Here is a 22064-nt window from a genome sequence, read left to right as displayed (position 1 = left end):
AATTGAACACAGTCTTGTATACAGTTAATTTAATGTTTTCACTAATTTCATTGGGGTGCTTAAGGGTCAAAGCTGTATAACTGAGAAGAGACCTCCACATAGCCTTTAAAGGAATGCGGACAACCTACCAGGGCTTCTGACCTAATGTCCAATCCTCACCTTCTCGTGGTGCACCCTGTTGGGTATCTAATTGGATACTGAACTTATGAGGATGGGCTGGTAATTTGGGATTTAGCCGACCAAATTGTATTCTTATTGGTTAAACCAAAATAAAAAATGGTACAACATGACAAAATTTCATGCCGGCTGGGGCGTCGCCCGGTTAAACAAGGCCACCGTTGTTTTCGCGAGAACCAGGGGTGAACAGTGAAAAGTCAGCTACTGGAGCAAATCTGAAAACACACCCCAACTCAACATCACCAAAGATAAAGATCGGTACTATCAACATAAGAAGCCTGAATGGCAAAGAAATGGAGCTAGCTAAGGAATTAGATAAGTACCAGATCGACATAATATGGGTGACTGAAACAAAAAAGACAAAAACTGGTGAGATCTTTCCGAGCAATAAATAGAAAATGTTATATTCAGGCAATGACAATCAAGGAAAAGAAGGAGTAGCCATAGTATTCAACACAAAATACGAGGCTAATCTTCTTGAATGGCAGTCAGTCTCAAGTAGAGTAATGTGGGCAAATATGAGAATGGGGAACTGAACAATGAGACTTATTTGTGCCTATGGTCCCACAGAAGGTTCTACTAAGGTAGAAGTGGAGGAATTTTTTGATGCTTTAGAAAAAGCAACTGACACAATGAAAAATGAAAAGTTAGTCCTTGTTGGGGATCTAAATAGCAGAGTAAGAAATGATTGTGAGATATACAAAAATATTTTGGGAAAATTTGGAGAAAAGAGCAAAGCTAATAATAATGGCAAATATCTGTTGGATTTCTGCTCAGGGCATGGACTGGTTATTACTAACACCATGTTCCAACATAAAAATGTGCACAAATTCACATGGAGAGAAGAGGCAAGAAATAAGAAAAGTCTCATTGACTATGTTATTGTTGATAGTGATGTTTTCTCCCTCGTGCAGGACACCAGAGTGTACAGAGGATTTGAAATTGGAAGTGATCACTATTTAGTCTTGAGCAGGATAAAATTGAATTGCGTATTGAAAAGAATAACATGTAAGAAAGTTTTAAAGCGAATAAAAGTTGAGCAGCTTTTAGATGTGAACTGTAGACTAAAATACACAAAGATTATTGAGGAAAAAATGAAAGAGTTTGAGAACAGGAACCAAACCTTGGAGATTCAGTGGCAAGCCTTGAAGAAAGCCCCGATTGATTCAGCTAGAGAGGCATGTGGTGAAGTTGACGTCTACATGGATAGAAAAATTAAAACTCCATGGTGGACACAGGAAGTTAAAGAGGCAGTGAAGGAAAAGAAGAACGCATATCAAAGTTCCTGGCAAATAAGTCAGCTTGTGCTCTTAGAGAATACAGTGACAAATGCAAGAATGCTAAACTGTGTAAAACTAGCTAAACAAAAGTCATGGGAGGACTTTGGCAAGAATATAGAAAATAAATATCAAGAAGGTGGCAAAATATTCTGGAGGTTGTTGAAGAAGCTTAGGAATGGAGGAAAGAGTGCTGTAAAAGGAGTTAGAGATGATAAAGGTGACATGAAAACGGAAGAAAAAGATATCCTTGAAGTATGGAGTAATTACTTTGAAAAACTGCTAAATGAAACAAGCAGTGATGACAGCACAGTGGTAAAAAACAATGACCAGGCATGCAATCAGGAATACATATCCCTAATTGAAGTAGAAAAAGCCATCAAAAGCTTAAAATGTGGAAAGGCCGCAGGAGTAGATGATATTAGACCAGAAATGCTTAAGTATGGTGGTATAAAAGTCTTACAGTGGCTGCACTGAATAGTTCAGAAAGCCTGGACAGAGGGACGAATTCCCGATGATTGGAGTAGAGCTCTCATAGTACCCATATATAAAAAGGAAGTAAAACTGAATGTGAGAATTACAGAGGTATTTCCCTACTAAGTGTTACTGGCAAGGTCTATGCAAGTATACTTGAGAAACGATTGAGAAGAATTATGGAAGAAAAGCTGGGTGAAGAACAAGCTGGATTCAGGCCAAATAGAGGCTGTCAGGATCAGATATTCACTTTACGACAAATAGTCGAGAAAGCATGGGAATATAACAAAGATCTGTATTTAAGTTTTGTTGATTTGGAAAAGGCATATGACAAGGTGCCAAGAGAGAAGCTATTCAATACGCTGCAGTTATATGGTGTCAATGGGGCATTATATCAAGCAATACTTAGTCTTTATTTGAGTTGTGAGTCAGCAGTTAGAATTGAAGGAAGTACAGGAAGATGGTTTAATGTTAAATCTAGTGTGAGACAAGGATGTACATTATCCCCTCTGTTATTCATTATCTATATGGATCACATTATGAAGGAAAGTGGTATTAAACATAATATCAAAAGTGGAGATGTTACTATCAGCTCTTTGCTTTATGCAGATTATGTTATACTTCTAAATAAATCCGCTACAAGTCTGCAAGATTCTCTGACTAAATTGAATAACTGTTGTAATAGATATGGTATGAAGGTCAGCAATAAAAAGACAAAGACAATGAAAATAGGCAGAATCATTGAAAATGTCAACTGTGTTGTGAATGGAGAACCTGTGGAACAAGTAAAACATTTCAGCTACTTAGGCACGATTTTTAGTGAAGATGGTAAATTAAATATAGAAATAGACAACAGAATCAGCAAAGCTGGTATGGTGGGAAGTCAATTGAATAAATTCAGATGGAATAAGAGAGAAATTAGTCGGAACACTAAATTAGCTGTATACAAGATAGTGTTCAAACCAATTTTAGCTCATGGATCTGAGAGCTTGGTCAGAAGTAAAACACTTGACTAAAGACTAGAGACCGCAGATATGAGAGTCCTGAGAAAGATTAGAGGCGTGAACAGATGGCATCAATGGCAACATCATATTAAAAATGAGGATATTAGGAAAGAAGTTGACATTGTCAGCATCCAGGAATGCGTTAGCAGAGCTAATCTCAGGTGGTATGGTCATTTAAATAGAATGGGAGAGGAAAGATTAGCAAAACAAGTGTTCTCTGCCAGGTTGGCAGGAAAACGACTCAGAGGAAGACCAAGATATAGGTGGATTGATACGGTACAAAGTGCCTTAGACGATAGAAATATAAGATCTGATAATGTTGGAGACTTGACAAGTAACAGACTGATTTGGAAGAAAATTGTAGATAGGAAGTTAGTAATGATGTAATTTTTTCATGTAGTACTATCATATCCTGTACACCCCATGAGAAATGGCAGAAATTTGATGATGATGATGATGACTAATTTCATTATCATTCCATATAAATTTATTCAGTTTTCTTCCTACCATACCAGATTTAATAGTTCTGTTGTGGATTTCAATATTTAATTTGCAATCTTCACTAAAAACTATAGCTAAATTGTTGAAATGTTTTACTTGTTCTGTAGGTCACCATTCAGGATACAGTTTTCAATGTTTCTGCCTATTTTCATATGAAATTTATCACAACAGTTGTTCAATTTAGTCAGGGAATCTTTCAGATTTGTACTGAGTTTATTCAGAAGTATAACATCATCTGCATAAAGTAAAGAGATAAAATTAACATCACCAATTCAGATATCGGATTTAATTCCACTTTCTTTCATAATGTGATTATTAATGTACACCCTTGTTGCATACCTGACTTAACCACTAACAATCTTCCTATACCTCCTTCAAGTCTATCTGCTGACTTACAGCTTAAATAGCAACTATGTATTGCTTGATATAACATCCCATTTATTATTATTTTTATTATTATCCAGGCCTCCATGGAGTCAAAAGACTAATCGCATGAGGTCCTTCCTAGGAAATACAAAGTCTATCATACCACTCCTTGAACTCACTGATTCTTCTCGCTCTCACCACTATCAAGCAATGCATTTCACAGTTCAACAACCCTCCATGAAAAGAAAACACTTCTCACCTTCTTGCTCACAGCCTCCTTTCGTAACTTCCAGGGAAGGACTCTTGTCATCCCTCCTTCCACCAAACAAAAGAACTCCCCAGTGTCAACCCTGTAACCATTTCTCAAGAGTTTAAAAGTTTCAATCATATCACCTCTCCTTCTATCTACCTAATTTTGCAGTCCACATTCCCTCAGCCGATCCTCATAACTAACATTGTACAGTCTTGAAACCATCTTTGTTATCTGCTTCTGTACCTTTTCCACAGTTAATTTATCCCCTTCAAATCCTGGGGACCAAATTTGAGAACAATAGCCTAAGTGTGGTCTGATCAGGGTCTTATACAATGGAATGATAACTCTTATCTCTGCAGGTCTGCATCCTTCTCATCATAGCAGCAATCCTCTGGGTTACCTTCACTACCTTTACAATATGTCCCCTGAATTTCAGGTTTCTATCAATCATCACCACCAGATCTCTTGTGTCCCCTACTTCCTCCAGTACAGCTCCTCCAATTGAGTATGCAGTCTCCCAAACTTCAAAACCTGACATTTTGATGCATTAAATCGACACCACCATTCATTTGCCCATCTGTCTAGTTTATTCAAATCCTCTTGCAAGGCTGCCACATCTGCACTATTACTAATAACCTTTCCAAGCTTCACATCATCTGCAATCAACTGAATATCCCCCTGCAATCCACTGACAATGTCATTGAGAGCCCTGTGGGACCCCACTTGTAACCTTCTGCCTCCTTGATACCGCCCCACCATACACAACTCTCTGATACCTATCAGACAGCCAATCCTGAATCCAGTTGACTAACTTGACATCTAAATCCATCTGCTGCAACTTAAATATCAGCTTATCATGTGGCACTCTGTCAAATGCCTTTGCTAAATCCAAGAAAAGGGCAGTATATGCCTTTCCCTCAACAACTGATCTTGTAACTTCATTATAAAAGGCAATCATATTACTAAAGCAAGAGTTCCCCTTAACAGATCATGTTGACTCGCATAGATAACACATCCTCATCTGTCCAATGCTGTATACAGTCCCTCACTAATTTCTCCAAGATCTTAACAACTACTGATAAAACGTAAACTGACCCATAATTAGACACTTCCAGTTTGCTACCACCCTTATGCAATGGCATTATCTTACCTTCCTTCCACTTCCTGGGCACCTTTCCCATACACCATATAACTGTAGCATTTTTATTATTATTATAATTACGTGACACCTCCATTTTGAAGAGCTTTCCTCTAGGCACCTTGCCATATGCCTTTTTCAGATCAACAAAACTAAAATACAAATTATTGTTATATTTCCAAGATTTCTCAACTATTTGTCTTAAGATAAAAATCTTTTATTTGGCTTGAATCCAGCTTGTTCTTCACCAACCATTCCCTTCCGCAATTGTTCTTAGCCATATAGTGTGAAACACCTCTGCAATTCTAAAGTTTTATTTCCCTCTTTATAGATGGGTACTATGAGAGCTCTGCTCCAATCATCTGGAAGTTGATCCTCTGACCAGACCTTCTGAATTATTCAAAACAGTCACTTTAGAACTTTTATATACCCATATCTGACTGTTACTGTCCGAATTTCATTTACTCCAGCTATCTTTCCATATTTTAGGTTGCTGATGACTTTTGAGGCATTAGAGAAAGCCAGCTGCCTTCTCTAATGCCTCAAAAAATTCCTCCATTTCTTCCTTGGTAGAACCTTCTCTGGAATAAGAAATAAGTCCCATTTTCCAGTTCCTCATTCTGATATTTGTCCACTTCACTCTACTTGATGTTGCCTGCCATTCAAGAAGATTACCTTCATATTTAGCACTGAATACTATGGCACTCCCTCTTTACTCTGATTGTTATTGGCAGAATATAACATTTTATATTTGTTGCTTAGAAAGATCACATTAATAAATATAATGTGAATTAATTATTATAATGCAATTTATTTAACACAACTAAGTATATCATTTTCCCAAACTTTTAGGATGGTAAAGTAGTCATTATTATTAAGGTTTGGTCTATGAAGGGGAGCTTCAGTACTTTATTTGAATAGCCTTTCATATCTATACATAGATCTAATTTTTATAGAATTTTCAATTCCATACTGTGCCAAGCTTGATGAGCCAGATGTGGTCCTGATGTTCAGAAATACATTTACAGACTGATCTTCCTGTTTGCCTATGTATGATAGATTGCATGAATATGGAATCGGTAGTGTTACTGTTGAGAGTTATTCCATTGGAAAGGGTAACATATTATGAATTCGGATAATGGGTTTTCAGATAGAAATAAGGTGGTATTTTTTATAATCTTTGCTACTCTTTCAGAGATACCTCTAATGTAAGGTAGGGAGAGTCCTGTGTAATTCTACTTCTTCTCTTGGATGTCTTGGAGTGGAGTAAATTATTTTTTGTTGTTCTTGGGTTGAATCCAATTAGAAGAGCTGATAGTTTGATGGTTTCAAATTCGTGTTTGAGACACCCTTCATAAGAACAAAATCCTGTGTGCTCTGGTCACTAAGGATTTTATGATGCCATATTTCTGAGATGGAGGGTGTACTTATGTATTGTGAATATAGCGTCCTAAAAAGGTCAGTTTTCAGTAGATGCAAATAGAAAGCGATCCATCAGGCTTACATTCGATATTAACATCCAGAAAGGAAATTCCAGTTGATGTTTCTTTTTCTAATGTCAAATGTACTGTTTTATTGTTCATATATGTAGTTATAACCCACTAACTACATACAGATATAGTTAGTGGGAGAGAATGTGTAGGTTATAGTGTGTTTAGGAAGGACAGAGAGAAAAAAATGGGAGGAGAAGTGTTACTGATGATAGCTGATGAACTGCAGCCAAGGAGAATTGAAGTTGTATTGCAGGATAGTGAAAAGAGCTCATTTGAGGCTATTTGGTGTGAGATTGAGACTGGCAGAACAAAATATATAGTTGGGTGCTATTATAGACCAGGTGATGGAATAGATGGTGGAAATAGTATGCATAAACAAATTGATGAAATGAGTGGAAGGAGGGTAATTATAATGGGGGATTTCAACTATGGTAACATTGATTGGAAGGAGGAGAGGACACATGTGAGGAAGGAAATGGATTTTATTCAATTATTAAAGGATAACTATCTGAGAAAGAATGTAAGTGAAAATACTAGGGGTTTGAGAGTGCTTGACCTGGTAATAGCATCTCAGAATTTGACTGTAATGAATATGACCATGTTGCCACCTATTGGTGAGAGTGATCATAAGGCGGGAGGTGGCTACAGGTGTGGAATATTCGATTAAGACAGGGTATAGGTGGAATTATCGTACTGACAAGTATGACAAGCTTAGGAGAATGCTTGGATCAGTTCCATGGCATGTAAAACTGCAAGGGCTGGATGTCGATACGGCATGGGAAGTGGTCAAGGAGAATTTACAAGAGGTTATGGTGATTGTATACCTAGGGTCTGAATAGTAAAACAAGTAGGAGTTAAATGGATGAATAACACCATTAAGCTTGAGCTGCAAAAAAAAAAAAAAAAAAAACAACTGTGGAGGGAATTTAAAGAGAAAGGTGACCAGCAGGCACTCAAACGATATAAAGCGCAGGCCAGAAGGGTAACGAGTGTGGTAAAAAAAAAGCAAACGTGGATTATGAAAGGAAATTAGCTATGCAAGCTAAAGAGAATCCCAAACAGTTCTTTCAATATGCTGTGAAAAAAAAAAAAACCGTACACAGCAGAATGATTTTATGGAATGACGATGGTAAGGAGGTCACTGAATCAGTCGATATAATGGAATTACTGAGCGAGCACTTTGCAAGAGTATATCATCCAGGTAGTGACATTAAAAAAATGAAGGAACCATTAGTTTATATGGGAATTGTGATGAACGAAGTGGAGGTGAATAGTCTTTTACAGAACCTTAATGTGAATACATCTGTCGGATTGGATGGTATACCACCACGGGTCTTACGCGAAGCAGCTAAAGAATTATCGGTGCCCTTGTTCATGTTGTTTAATCTGAGTCTTGGGCCTGGTTTAGTCCCAAAGGTGTGGAAAGAGGGGAAAATAGTTCCACTGCATAAAGGAAGATCCAAGACTACGGTTGCAAATTACTGACCGATCAGCATATCAGGAGTCATTGTCAAGGTCTTGGAGAAAGTTGTCAAGGGAAAAATACAGGAATGGATTGATGATCATGAGATACTGTACAGGGGACAGCATGGCTTTGTGAAGGGTAGATCATGCCTCAGTAACTTGCTCAAGTTTTATAACACAGTAACGGCTGAACTGGATAAAGGTAATGGGTTTACAGTGATACTGCTAGACCTGGCTACGGCATTTGACAGAATACCACATGGAATTCTAATCCGTAAACTACAACATATGGGAATGGATATAGGGTTGGTGAGATGGATAGGTGGGTGGTTGATGGAGAGATGTCAGAGAGTAGTTTATTCAGGAATAGAGTCCAAAAGATGGCCTGTGACTAGCGGTGTGCTGCAAGGTTCTGTTCTTGGACCACTGCTGTTTAATTTGTTCATTAACGATATAGGGAAGGATCTAAGTGGAACAGTTCATTTGTTCGCTGATGATGCAACGTTGGGTAGGGCAATAGTGAATGCAGAAGATGTCAAAGTCTTGCAGGATGACTTAAATAGATTGGAGTTCTGGGCTAAGGAGAATGGATGTCAATTTAATGTGACAATGTAAGGTTATGCATTTTGGGGTGAAAAGATTAGCAGCAGTATACTACATTGGTGGAACTGTACTCCAAGAGATTGATGAGGCCTGGGACTTGGGAGTGTTGGTGGATAGGGAGATGAAGTTTAGGGGGCACATTGCAAAAGTAGCTAAATCAGCTCATCAAGTCATTGGTTGTTGAAAAATACCTTGACGAGCAGAGACAAGCAAGTTATTGTACCTCTGTACCAAGCCTTGATAAGACCTCATCTTGACTACTGTGCCTAGATTTGGTCACCTCGGTTCCTTCTTGATGGGGAGGAGGTGGAGAGGATCCAGAGGCGAGTGACTAAGATGATAGCAGGTCTATGGAATGAACCATATGAGAACAAGTTAAAGATTTGTGGGTTGCAGAAATGAGTTGATAGGCAGACAAGGGGAGATATGATTGAGACATTCAAATTGCTCAAGGGGTTCTATAGGATTAATTCAGAAGATATTTTTGAGATCAGGACTGGTGGTGGGAGAACTAGGGGACATCTATGGAAGCTAGGCAAGAATGTGGTTAGCAAGGATGTTAGAGATGGGTTCTTTACTTTTAGAGTGGTAAATGAGTGGAATAAGCTGCCAGAGTCTGTTTTGGGTGCTAGGACAGTGAATGAGCTCAAGGCAAGGTATGATAGATACTGTGAGAATGTTGAATAGTTGTGTGGACAATAATGTTTAAGGCCTCCCTCGATGAGTCTAAGGACTCCCTGGAGTCGCCCGTAATAATAATAATATTCTGTACAATTGTTCTTCACCCTGATCATATCTTATGATATGCAAGATCAAATATTTGTAAAATTAATATCATTTTTTCCTGGGGCACACATGTAAATGTTTATTTATGAAAGCTCCATAGGTTTCACTAATACAAGAAAGTTACTAATCCAGTCCACTAATCTGATATTCAAATCCACATATTACTCCTTAAATATCAACTTATCAAATGACACCCTATCAAATGATTTCGAAAAATCCAAAAATATATCACAGTGTATGCCCTACTCATTTCCAGTGTTCTTATTATTCTACTACAAAAGGCAATCAGATTACTAAAACAACAGTGCCACTTAACAAATCCATGCTGGCCTGCATAAATGATATCGCCTTCATCTGCCAAATTCTGCATAAAAGTTCTTACCAATTTTTCCAAAATCCTAACAACCACAGAAGAAATACAAACTATTCTATTTGATACCATCCTCCTTATGTATTTTCCTCCCCTTCCACTCCTCAGGAATTTGTCCCATTGCAACACTTTTATTAATTAGTTCTTTAACACTTTACTTAAGAAATGTGGCAAAATCCCATCTAGACCGCTTGTCTTACTGATATCTAGAGTGCTCAGTATTTGAAATGAATCTTCTTTATCCACTTTTACTCCTTTTCCACTCTTTATCTTCTAGGAGGGAATTCTGGTATACCAGGATGGAATTCCTTAATAAAGTGGTCATTAAATAGCTCAACATTGGTAAGCTCACAGTTTACCAATATCCCCTTAAGTGACACCTGAACACTTTTAAAAAACGTTTTTCCTTCTGACATCTTAGATCTCTTTTCCTTTGCAATCAATTCTGATTCTTTTTCTTGGAAGAATCAAGAAATTTACAAACAGATAGAGAGAACCGCCATGGGTTCAACCCCCCCACCACACACACACCAATTTTTATATGGAAAATTTTGAAAAATGAGCCATAGACTCAGCCCCTCTCAAACCATCTATCTGGCTAAGATACATAGATTATGTGTTCTCTATTTGGCCCCATGGCCCAGACACATTAGACTCCTTTCTCAGTAACCTCAACAGCCTACATTCAAGAATCCAGTTTACGATGGAAAAGGAAAATAAGAATAGTTTATTCTTCCTAGACAACTTAGTTACACGCTTTCCTAATGGTACACTTTCCTTCACTCTATATAGAAAACCCATGCACACAGGCAGATGTATTCATAAACTCTCCTACCACCATCCCGTGCAACAATTAAGGAATTATTAAAAATCTAACCAAAAGAGCCCACAATCTTTGTTCCAGTGGAAATGCCCTGTCAACTGAGCTCAACCACATACACCTTCCTCTCCAATGGTTACAGCAATTACAGTATTAAAAAAATAATCAGTTTCCCCCCAATTCCATCTCTTCAGAATGAGTTTAGAAATGCCATCACCATATCCTACATCTGTGGCACATCAGAAAAAATAGCCAAGACCTTAAAAAAAGTAGACAGAACCTCCACACAACATTTAATCCCACTACAAACTTGCTACCCTTATCCGTTCTACCAAAGATCAGCTCCCTCCTCTCTCAGTGCCTGGAGTTTATAAAGTACCCTGTTCCTGCAAGCTGGCGTACTTTGGACAGACAGGTAGATCAGCAACCATGACTATGGTCTGTCTTGAGCTCCTGTGGGTTGAATCCAACCCACAGGATCTCTAAAAAAACCACCATGCTCCACCACAGTAAATTCAAAAAAAGACTATTTTTAGAATCTGCAGTAGCTCTCGGAAATCAACCTGATCTAAATAAATATGGTTGCATTAAACTTCCAAAAATTTGGAAAACATTAATTATCAGAGATCCCACCTTACATTCCAGGTTACCTACAATCTCCCCCATAGAGGGTGCATCACCTAGATAGGACTTTAGAGTCATCCATGTGTTTAGCTCAGTATTGTGTTTTTGATTTGAGTGCATGTTACAAATTACATTAGTTTTTTTGTAATCCCTAAAGATGTCTCAGTGACTGAGATGAAATATTAGAAGTATTAAAATCAGTTTTAATCCTTTCCAAGTGCTGCATACATTCCATTAAGCCTCCAACATGATGTCCTCACAGCACTTAAGCCTCAACACATGGAACCCAATTGTCATCTCCAGTCAGGAAGGATATTATTAGACCTTCAGATAGTCAACGGCCCAAGAAAGAGGGCCAAACATCACCCACACCAGCTATCATACCAACAAATCTCTGATTTCTGTCAACAATTTCTTATCTCCATCACCATGGACCTCTTCCTTCAAATTCTTTAATTCACTACATAGCTCCACAGCTCCAAGCTGGTTTCTAAGTCTGTTATGGTTACCTACTCTTATAATCCCACATAAATTCCCTCCACCTTGATATTTCTGGATGTCTATTCACCCTCCAAGTTAAGACATGGTCCCTCTCATCATCTGGAGGAAAGTAAACATCTTAGTCATAATCAATCCTCTGATGATATGTGCAAAGTTCATAATGATCACTCACTTTGAACTTACCAAACTAAATAGCCTAAACATTTCCTACTCGTCACCATCTATACTTGGTCTACAGCAGCATCCCACTAAATATCTTGTCCTATCTGCTTCTACCTAACACCATATACTGTGTGTGTGTGTGTATATATATATATATATATATATCCTCCCAAAGCTGTCAGCATTATTTTTCCTATGATTGTCTACTTTGATAAGACACAATTTATATCTTACCACAGGTAGGACTTTACTACCTTATTTGCATTCACTATCCTACTGTGAATTATGCTATACCCTTCAATTTATATCTCTGTCAGAATATCATCCTTAGTTAACTGAGTTTTACTGATGCCAACAATCTTCAGAGAGAATGAGTCAATCAATGCCACAAACTCATTCTCTTTATTCTATTACTCCTAGTATTCATATACAGAAAATCCAACACACTGTTAGTACAATTTGCATAGCTGATTTTACTCTCCACAGGCTCTACTACTCTGCAATATAGCATGCACCCTCTCATTTTTCAAGTCACTATATTGCAGAACTGTTACTGTATATTTTCATTCCTTCTACCTTCCAACCATTAACTCTTAACTTTCCTATCCTACCACTATCACTTGCCCAGAAAATAAGAGACCTGTGTCATTCCATATTCAAATCCAATCCATCTCTTGCATATAGCTCTGTTCTATTCTTAAACGTACTCTAAGCATCCTTGTATTTCAAACCTCTTTTCCTACATATTCTTGCTATCATCTCATTCATTATCACTGCTCTTCTCCTTTACTCTGCATTATCGCAGAGAGTCAACACACTCACTATCTTCCGTCTCACACGTTCATACTGCAACAATCTCGAATCTCTCACTACATGAATTTTACTACCGCTCAGGTCATTCATGTCAACGTCCACTATCATCCCTTTTGTGTTTTCACCTGGCTTTATTACCATCACTACTCATCATTGTTCCTCCAGGCAAGCATTCCCTCTTGCATTCTATTTTGCATACCACAAATCATCAAATCTCCATATGATACTTCTGCTGCTTCCATGCTTGTTCAACTTTCTCCAATTTCTTCTTTCCCTGTCTCTCCCATTCTCAAACTTTCTTCTCTTCCTTGCTTTCTCACATCATTCTCTCACACCTACTCTTGTTCTCCATGCAATAGCTAACTTCTTTAGTCTCTTAATCTCTTCATTTACCCTCCTTCATTCAGTCTTTATACCTTCCAGTTCCTTTCTCAGCAGTTCCATTTCTCTCTCTCTCTACATGTCCTGCTTTCACCTAACATTCATTCACAAAATCATTACCATTTGCCAAAGCATTTCCCTCTCGCACACTGTCCACAGTCAAATCCACAGACATCTCTTTTTATGTTCACCCTCTAATGCTACAGATATCTATAAGTCAGCATTAATTAATTTCCAAGATACTTTTCCTGCTGCTAATGTCCTAGACAGTAATGATGAAGTCACTCAGCACGTTTTACTGCCTACACTTAAAGTACATGCATATTTCTGTTCCTCACCTAATCCCAATGTTTCCATGACAGACAAATTCTTTCAATATCATGACTGTTACTGTATTTCCTTATTCAACTTGAATCCTTCATTAGAAATACTTTATACTGATTCTTAATGTAATACTGATCTTTTGAAGTATAACTAAACCATATACATGAAAAATAAACAGAACTAAACATTTTTGCTTTATGTAGCAAAAAATTAATGTTTCCAATTCCCACAACCCACTAACTACATCTTTCTTTTACCTTATCTTTCGTGTTTGGGATCTTGCAAAGCAACAGATGTTGAAAAAATTTTGAAAAATACTCATCATAAACCTAAAAAACAGGTTTGTAATTAATGGGATGTTATCATTAGTTATTACAAAGATCACATGTCAAATGGAATTACTCAAAACATATCATTCTTACACATTATTAAAATATTCATGATTAACAGCAAAACTAAGTATCTAAACTTAAATTTTATTGACTAAAAAATCTGGTATCCCCTACTTACTTTTAACTGAGCTGCAGCCATATTATTATAAACTTTCAATCTAGCATCAAGAAGATTTTGAAGGTCTCCTGGAGTTTCAGTCAAGTTCTGCAAAACAATATTTTCTTTCAAAAAAAAAAAAAAAAGAGAGAGAGAGAGAGAAGTCATCTTAATATTAAACACTTTCAGCTTATACAAGGATCACAGATTTCAATTTAATGGCTGATTTTCCAAGATGAACAAGGATCAAGAAACTGTCTGAATGCAAAAGCAAATGGAATTTAGGAGAGGGAGATCTATAACTGGTGAAATTTATCTGAACTGATGTGGTTAAAAAATGGAAACCTTTAATGCTGATGTAAATGTAATATTAAATACGTTTGAATGAAAAGTAAAAATAAGTTATCAGAAATTTTAGAACAAAATATACTCAATATCATCCACTCGAGTACTATAAACATACTATGCAATAATAAAATTTGGAGCAAATTGAAAGTTCTGAAAAAGAAGCCGAAAAAGGTGTCATGATGGGGGTGTCCATTTTAAGTATATGCCTGGTCGTCGACTTACAACTGTCCACACTTACGACCACAAAAAAAAATAATTAATTAATTATTAAATTAATAATAAATCAGGTAGCTGCACATACGATAACTATGGGATATGATAGTTATTGTACGATAACTATCTCTCATATACACTCAGTCGCTTTCAAGCATCTGTTGCATGTGGTGTATTAATTAAAATTCTACTGAAACACTACCCATAAAATGTCTAGTAAAAGAAAATGCCTTCATCTACAGATACGCCAGCTAAGAAGTCAAGGAAAACTATTGATTTAGAGTGTAAAATGAAAGTTATTCAGAAGTATGAAGGCAGAAAGAAAATGAATACGATAGCACAATACGATAGCACATGACTTGAAGTTATCACATTCTCCGGTATCGACGATACTTAAGGACAAGGAAAGAATTCGGGAAGCTGTGAAAGGTTCCGCACCTATGAAGTCTACAATTTTAACCAAACAACGACAGGGACCATCCACGAAATGGAGAAATTGTTGTTTATGTGGATGGAAGATTTAATACAGAAAAATTCACCCATGAGTCTTTGCACAGTGCAAGCGAAGGCTAGAAGTCTGTTTCAGAGTTTAAAATCACGCACACCAGAGACGATTACGTAGAAGATTTTCAGGCTATTACTGGATGGTTTAGGCATTTTAAAAAAAGATTTGCTTTGCATAATGTATGTGTCACAGGAGAAGCAGGAAGTGTAGATGAAGATGAAGCGCAAAAATTCGGTGATAGTTTCGACTCTTTAATCAAAGAAGAACGTTATCTACCGGAAGAAATATTTAACGTAGAAGAAACCGGCTTGCAATGGAAATGCATGCCTGATCATACGTACATACACCAAGAAGCAAAAAGGATGCCAGGATTCAAAATTTTTAAGAATTGGCTGACTTTGTTGCTTGGTGGGAATGCCGCAGGTTTTAAGCCGAAGCCTTTTCTCATTTATCATTCAGAAAACCCTCGTGCATTTAAGCACATCAACAAGCACACACACTGACCGTTTACTACAGTTCAAACTGTAAAGTTTGGATGACTCAAGCACTGTTCGAAGACTGGTTCATGAACTGCTTTATTCCCCAGGCTCGTGAATACTGTGCACAGAAAGGTATCCCTTTCAAGATTTTATTGATTATGGACAATGCCCCTGGCCACTCTCCTTATCTGGACGACCTTCAACATGATGTTAGAGTGGATTTTATGCTACCTTACATAACCGCTCTCATTCAACCCATGGATCAAGGTGCTATTTCAGCATTCAAGGCTCACTACCTCAGAACGACATTCGCACAAGCCATCGCAGTGATAGATTCTGATGCTGATTTATCTTTGCGAGACTTTTGGAAGCAGTACAACATTCTTCAGTGTATCAAAAATATTTTGACCGCATGGGAATGTGTAACAAAGAATTATATGTCAGGAATTTGGAAAAAGTGTCTAAAATGTTATGCAAATACATTTGAAGGATTTGAAAAAGGAGAGGAACTGGAAGTGATTACAGAAAAAATAGTTAAACTTGCAAAAAATCTTAAATTAGAATGTGAAATAGAAGACGTAGAGGAGTTGCTAGATGGTGAAATAAAATAACTTTTGGATGAAGAGTTGATTGAAATGGAAGCACAGAGAGTGTCAAAAGAAAAAGCGAGAGAGGAAGAAGAGGAGCCAGAAAAGAAATTCACTGCACAGAGTTTAACAGATTCTTTTTCGCAACTGAATAAAGCTCTTGCCAGTTTTGAAGCAATGGTCCCTAATGTTGAACGATTCACAAAGGTTGAACGTATCATTCAAGATGCTGTGCGTTGTTATTGTGAGATATATGAAGGAAAAAAGAAACAAACTGTTCAAACAAAGCTCAGCATGTTCATCATCAAGAGAACATTTCCTACCTCAACCCAAGAACATGACCCTGACGAATCACAACCCAGCACAAGCAAAGATTAAAAATTGATTTCGTAAATTTCATTTGTATTAATTTTTACATTAATTTTAGATTGCATTTTTGTGTTTACAGTACAGTATTATTTTTCACATTATGTACAATATACATAATCATAAATTCAAAAGATTATAAAAATAAATTATAAAGATGATAAAAAGATTAGAAAGGTTAAAGAATACTGTTAATAAATATATGGCCAACATATGACCAGATCGACTTGTCAGCCAGAACGGAAGTCGGTCGTATGTCGATGACAAAGTGTATTTGTTTAACCTCTGTCTGGAGGAATTAGTATATCTGTCCCAGAAATCATGGAAATAACTGTCAAATGACAAAATTTACATAATAATAAATTATGCAGATGATATAGTATTATTTACAGTTAATAAGAATAATTTAAAGCCTATGATTGGGGGAAAAACAGCAAGGATAAGCTAATGTGCAATGCAGATAAATTTTATAAAACTAAAATTTATTATTTTAGTTTTATTTAAATTAATATTTAGTAGCAACAAGTAAAATGAAGAGCTTAATTAAGGAAATAAACTGTAAGCAAATAAACCTAAATAGATTAAAAAATCTAATTACTTAAGCACAGATCACAAGCAAGTTAAAATATGAAGAACTATCAAATAAAGAATAAATCTAGGTTAGTTTTACAATGGCCAAACTTAAATATGTGAAAAAATATAAATCTCTCCAAAGGACTTCAAATCAAAGTAAGCAGCTCAGTAATATACTCCCAGCTGCACCACAGTACACAGCCCACTGTTTTTGAACAGAAGAAAGAACAAAGATTGACTGGCTTTGAAAACAAGTTGATTGATTAGGGGTTTACTGGCAGACAGCAAAGATCACACTGTGCCAAATCAAATGCCACAGCAATACTCAAGTTAATAATAAAGAAATTTGTACAAAAAAAGCAAATTTTCAAAAATTATTTAAATAAACCAGTATCTACATATAAACAGAATTTATAAATGAATGAGTATGTATAAATTATTTTTAGAAAGTTAAAAATTTCAAGCAATTTGCCCAAGTCTAATAAGATCTACCTGAGAGTACATGGATCAGCCAGATTGGTAAATTCATTCATAAAATGTATTCATTTCTCAAGTGAAGTGTGAGCTCTTCACCAGAACAAGATGAACAGTGAGAGACACAGCATTTCTTTCTTTCAAGGTTACATGGTGATCAACATTCATTGCATAAAATTTGCAGAGGCAAAAACACTTGTGTTGGAGTAATTACTTTACTCATAATTATACTTATAAGAAACTCAGTGTTTCATCCTCTATGTCAAAGGTTGAAACATAGACCTCTGATATAGAGGTCGATGTTTCAACAACCTCTATATGTTTTCATAATGATGATGACCTTATGTTAAGGTCATCATCATCATGAAAACATATGTGGAAAAATATAAATCTCTCCAAAGGACTTCAAATCAAAGTAAGCAGCTCAGTAATATACTCCCAGCTGCACCACAGTAAGTTAAATCTAAATGCTTTGTTAATGTTTACACTAGCCTGACCTCTGATGAATATATATATATATATATATATATATATATATATATATATATATATATAATAAAAATTACTTACTTAACATAAAAAAAATAATTTTTTTTATATAAAAATAGGAATAATAATATACAGATGAAAAAAAAAAATAAAAATTTACAGTGGAACTACATCAAACACATCTCCAATGTCCTCTTAAGATTTTTTTGTGTTGGAGTTCTGTAATCATGTTCTGGATGTTATATAGGTTGTAGATTCGAGTCTTTCAGATTCTTGGAATTGCTAATCCATCATTCTTGTTGAGATTAGTACGATGTTTTAGAATCTCACAAGCTTCCTTGAATTTTCTTTCAAATCAGATTTTGGTGCAGTGTAGGGACTTGGTGCCTTTCCAGTTGATTCTGCAGCATGTTTGAAATGCATGGTCTGACAGTCCTGTTTTACCATAGTGAAGAAACTTAATGTGGCATCTGTGTTCATCTCTTCTTGTTGGAGCAGTGCATCTTGTTTCCCCTATGTAGGGTAGGTTGAAGGTGCAATTAATTTTGTAAACCCCCATGTGGGTAATATAAGGATCTTTGGATGAGCAAAGTATACTTTTTAATTTTACAGGTTTGAAAGTTGCCTTAATGTTATATTTATGAAGTGACGATTTTTTTCTGATATTCCCCTAAGGTATGGTATGGTTATGACATTCTTGTAATCTTTTTTGCTTTTCATGGTATTATTGCAGAGGATCTTGTGAATTTTTGTTTGTAGCCATTTTTCATGAACATTTGGCTAATAATTTGAACTTCCTACTTCAGCACATGTTCACTGCAGCAAATTGTTATGACTATGTATGAGGATGCTGATGACCCCTAGTTTTTGTGCTGGATGATGTATGTAATTTTGTGTATGTATTGGCATGTGTGTAGGTTTGCAGTAGACTATGAAGGAAAGGCGGCCTGAAAGAGGACTTGTGACAAGTGTGCCTAGAAAAAAAAGAGTCATTGTTTTTGATCTCAATGGCAAATTGGATACATCTGCACTGTTCAGATGACTTAGGAACATGTTTCATGTTTTGTAGCCATGGGGTTAATGGCAAATATTATTATTATTATTATTATTATTACTGACACCTCCAGGGAGTCCAAAGACTCATGAAGGGAGGGCATCTACTCTACAATTCTCTGTCTCCACCACTCACTCAATCCACAAAACTACAACGAAGCTCAACTATATTAATGCAATGGTGTTGCAGTAAGTCTCTCACCCCATGGTGAGAGACTTACTGCATCCTGGGGTCGGGATCCTAGACCTGCTGCAGTGCTGGTATAGCGTCCAGGGTAGCCCTGACGTTCCACTCCTGAGTGCAGTGTTTGCTTGCCAGGTAGTGGGCGTCCATGTGTGGCTCCGTGGTGAGCTCTTGTGCTGAATTAAAAATTCCTTAAATATGAATTCTTCATCCTCAAATGTTTTAGGGACCCTAACAAATTCCCAACCAAGTACTGATAATATAGACACAGCATATGGAAACAGAAGTAAGAAACAAAAGATATCGGATACTAATACAAATGTACCAACCTTTTTAATCAATCATGCAACAGGTGAAAAACCAATTGGGAAAATGTCACCCTTTTTGTCCAAAAAGGTTTAGGACTGGCAGGACATCCCAAAACTGTCAAGAAATTGCGTTCTGGTGATATCCTCGTGGAAACAATGTGCAAACAACATTCCACGAAACTACTGAGAGCAACGACAATGGGTGGAATACAAATTGCAGCAACACCTCACAGAACAGTCAATTCCAGAGGAGTGATACCAGAATGGGATCTCCTTGATGTTCCTGATGAGGAGATATGTTCAGAACTTAAAGATCAAGGAGTGACGGGTGTGAGGCACATCCTGATATGCAGGGATGGTCACCTGGTCTCAACCAAGAACATCATCCTTAGTTTTGATATACCTAGGCCTCCGACATCTGTAAAAGCATCTCAGCTGTCCTTTTAGAATGTACATCCCTAACCTGCTGAGATGCTTTAAATGTCAAAGATATGGACATGCCCAAACTGCCTGTCGTGATTCTACTACCTGTGCCTGATGTGGTAGTAAAGAACATGATAATAACTCTTGCTGTGAAAAAAACGCTAAATGTGTCAACTGTCAGGGAGATCATCCAGCATACTCTCGTGAATGTCAGAAATGGAAAGATGAAAAAGAGATAGAAAAAATTAAAACTGAACAAAACATAACATATTAGTATGCAAAAAGAAAGCTGGACACCATTACAAACCTGTTCTACAATCCTCTTATGCTGAAAAAGTAACAATTAAAAAAATGCCAACAGCAACTCAAACATGTATGTCCATTCCACCATTTGATAATTTCATCATACCTGAACTTTACGATTGCAAGTGCTTCTCTGTTGAGTGCATTAATCACAAGATCTATGGCCTTACTCCAGAGACAACTTCAAAAATGGTCCCATTCGATGAAAACTCACCTGTCAAAAAATTATGGTGGAGACTCCACCCAAAGATGAAACACCAGACACTCACACAGTAAAAATGGATACCTCAATACCCACTGAAAGCAAACTAAACATACCAACTGACCCTAACACATTTGATGTTTTGAACACTCTACCAGAGGAGGAGATGGACACTGGCCGTTCATACTTCCCTAAGACAATGGATAAATATAAATCTGACAAAGGTAAGCCCTCAACCTCTCGAAAACCGGACAAGTCAATAAAATCAAAACAACAGGAAAATTTTTACAATGGAACTGTCGTGGGATCCGCCAAAATATTGACGATATCAAGATGTTGTTGCAGAAACATAAACCTTTCTGTTTCTGTCTACAGGAAACTTACTTAAGACCCAATGAAGACAGTACCTTTAGGAATTTCACTGTTGTACGTAAGGATAGAACTGGAGATGGTCCTGCTCATGGAGGTGTAGTTATCCTAGTGGGCAGTCATATTCCTTTCCATCAAGTCCAAATTAATACTTCTCTGGAAGCAGTAGCGATTTGCTTCTCTGTGGGATTTCTTATTACAGTATGTTCAATTTATTTATCACCAAATGCCGATTTAAATGAAATTGATCTTGATAACCTATCTGGTATTTGCCTGAACCCTTACTTTTGATGGGTGACTTTAATGGCCACAATACTCTATGGGGTAGTGCCAACACTAATAGACAAGGTCGAATCATTGAAAAAATTCTTGATAATAATAACCATTCCCTTCTAAATAATAAACTCAATACTTTCTTCCATATGCCTACCCGCTCATATTCTACAATTGATCTTACAATCTGTTCCCGTTCCATTCTTCCACTGCTCATGTGAGACGCTGAAGAGAACATATATGGAAGCGATCACTTTCCTGTCCTTTGTACAATGTCATCACAGGAACCATGCTCACCCACACGAATACCTATATGGAAAATGGACCAGACTGACTGAAACACTTTCTCTCATCTTGCAAAATTTAATGCTGATGCCATCAGTCAAACACCCATCAATGAAGCTGTAAAATATATAACAGAATGCTTTCTTTTAGGCTTGCACGGTGATCCGAATGCATTTTTGGAAATTATGGAGACAACTACCGTGTTTGAATAAAAACTTTAGTTTAATATTACTAAAATTTTACAATTCGACGTTTAGACCTTTATGTCAAGGTCATCTTCTGGAGCGTACAAATATACACAAGAAACAAGCTATACTACAATCATACTGGTTCGTTAAAGACACTGACTAACCGCTACCACAATTGTTGGCCTGACCTCTGGTGAGGAAAAAAAAAAAAAAAAAAATTATACATCAATGCTAGAGTCCTATTATTTGTGTTGTCTACTATATACATATATTAACATCATTCCAGCCAGTTGGAGTGGAAAGGTTTCTAATACTAGTGGATTGGCTAGTCCTGACTAATGTTGAATCTTTCATATTAGGTTGGCTGAATGTGTGCCATCCAGATCCTTGGAATTTTCATACCATCTTTATTGTTGATATTC

The 22064-nt window shown here is 36.8% G+C and overlaps 1 protein-coding gene across 1 annotated transcript in view; it reads right to left on the bottom strand.

The window, feature by feature from the left end:
- zda (peptidyl-prolyl cis-trans isomerase zonda) overlaps positions 1–22064 on the bottom strand; it is a 308048-nt gene that overhangs the window by 111850 nt on the left and 174134 nt on the right. The window contains exon 8 of the mRNA XM_090402905.1: positions 14042–14128. Coding sequence (XP_090259031.1) covers positions 14042–14128 — 87 coding nt within the window. The remainder of the gene's footprint in view (positions 1–14041; positions 14129–22064) is intronic.

This window comes from Typopeltis vanoorti, chromosome 13, assembly GCF_054136105.1.
Source record: "Typopeltis vanoorti isolate ZY-2024b chromosome 13, IOZ_Tvanoo_1.0, whole genome shotgun sequence".
Lineage (NCBI taxonomy): Eukaryota > Metazoa > Arthropoda > Arachnida > Uropygi > Thelyphonidae > Typopeltis > Typopeltis vanoorti.
This window is presented reverse-complemented; position numbering and strand designations above follow the sequence as displayed.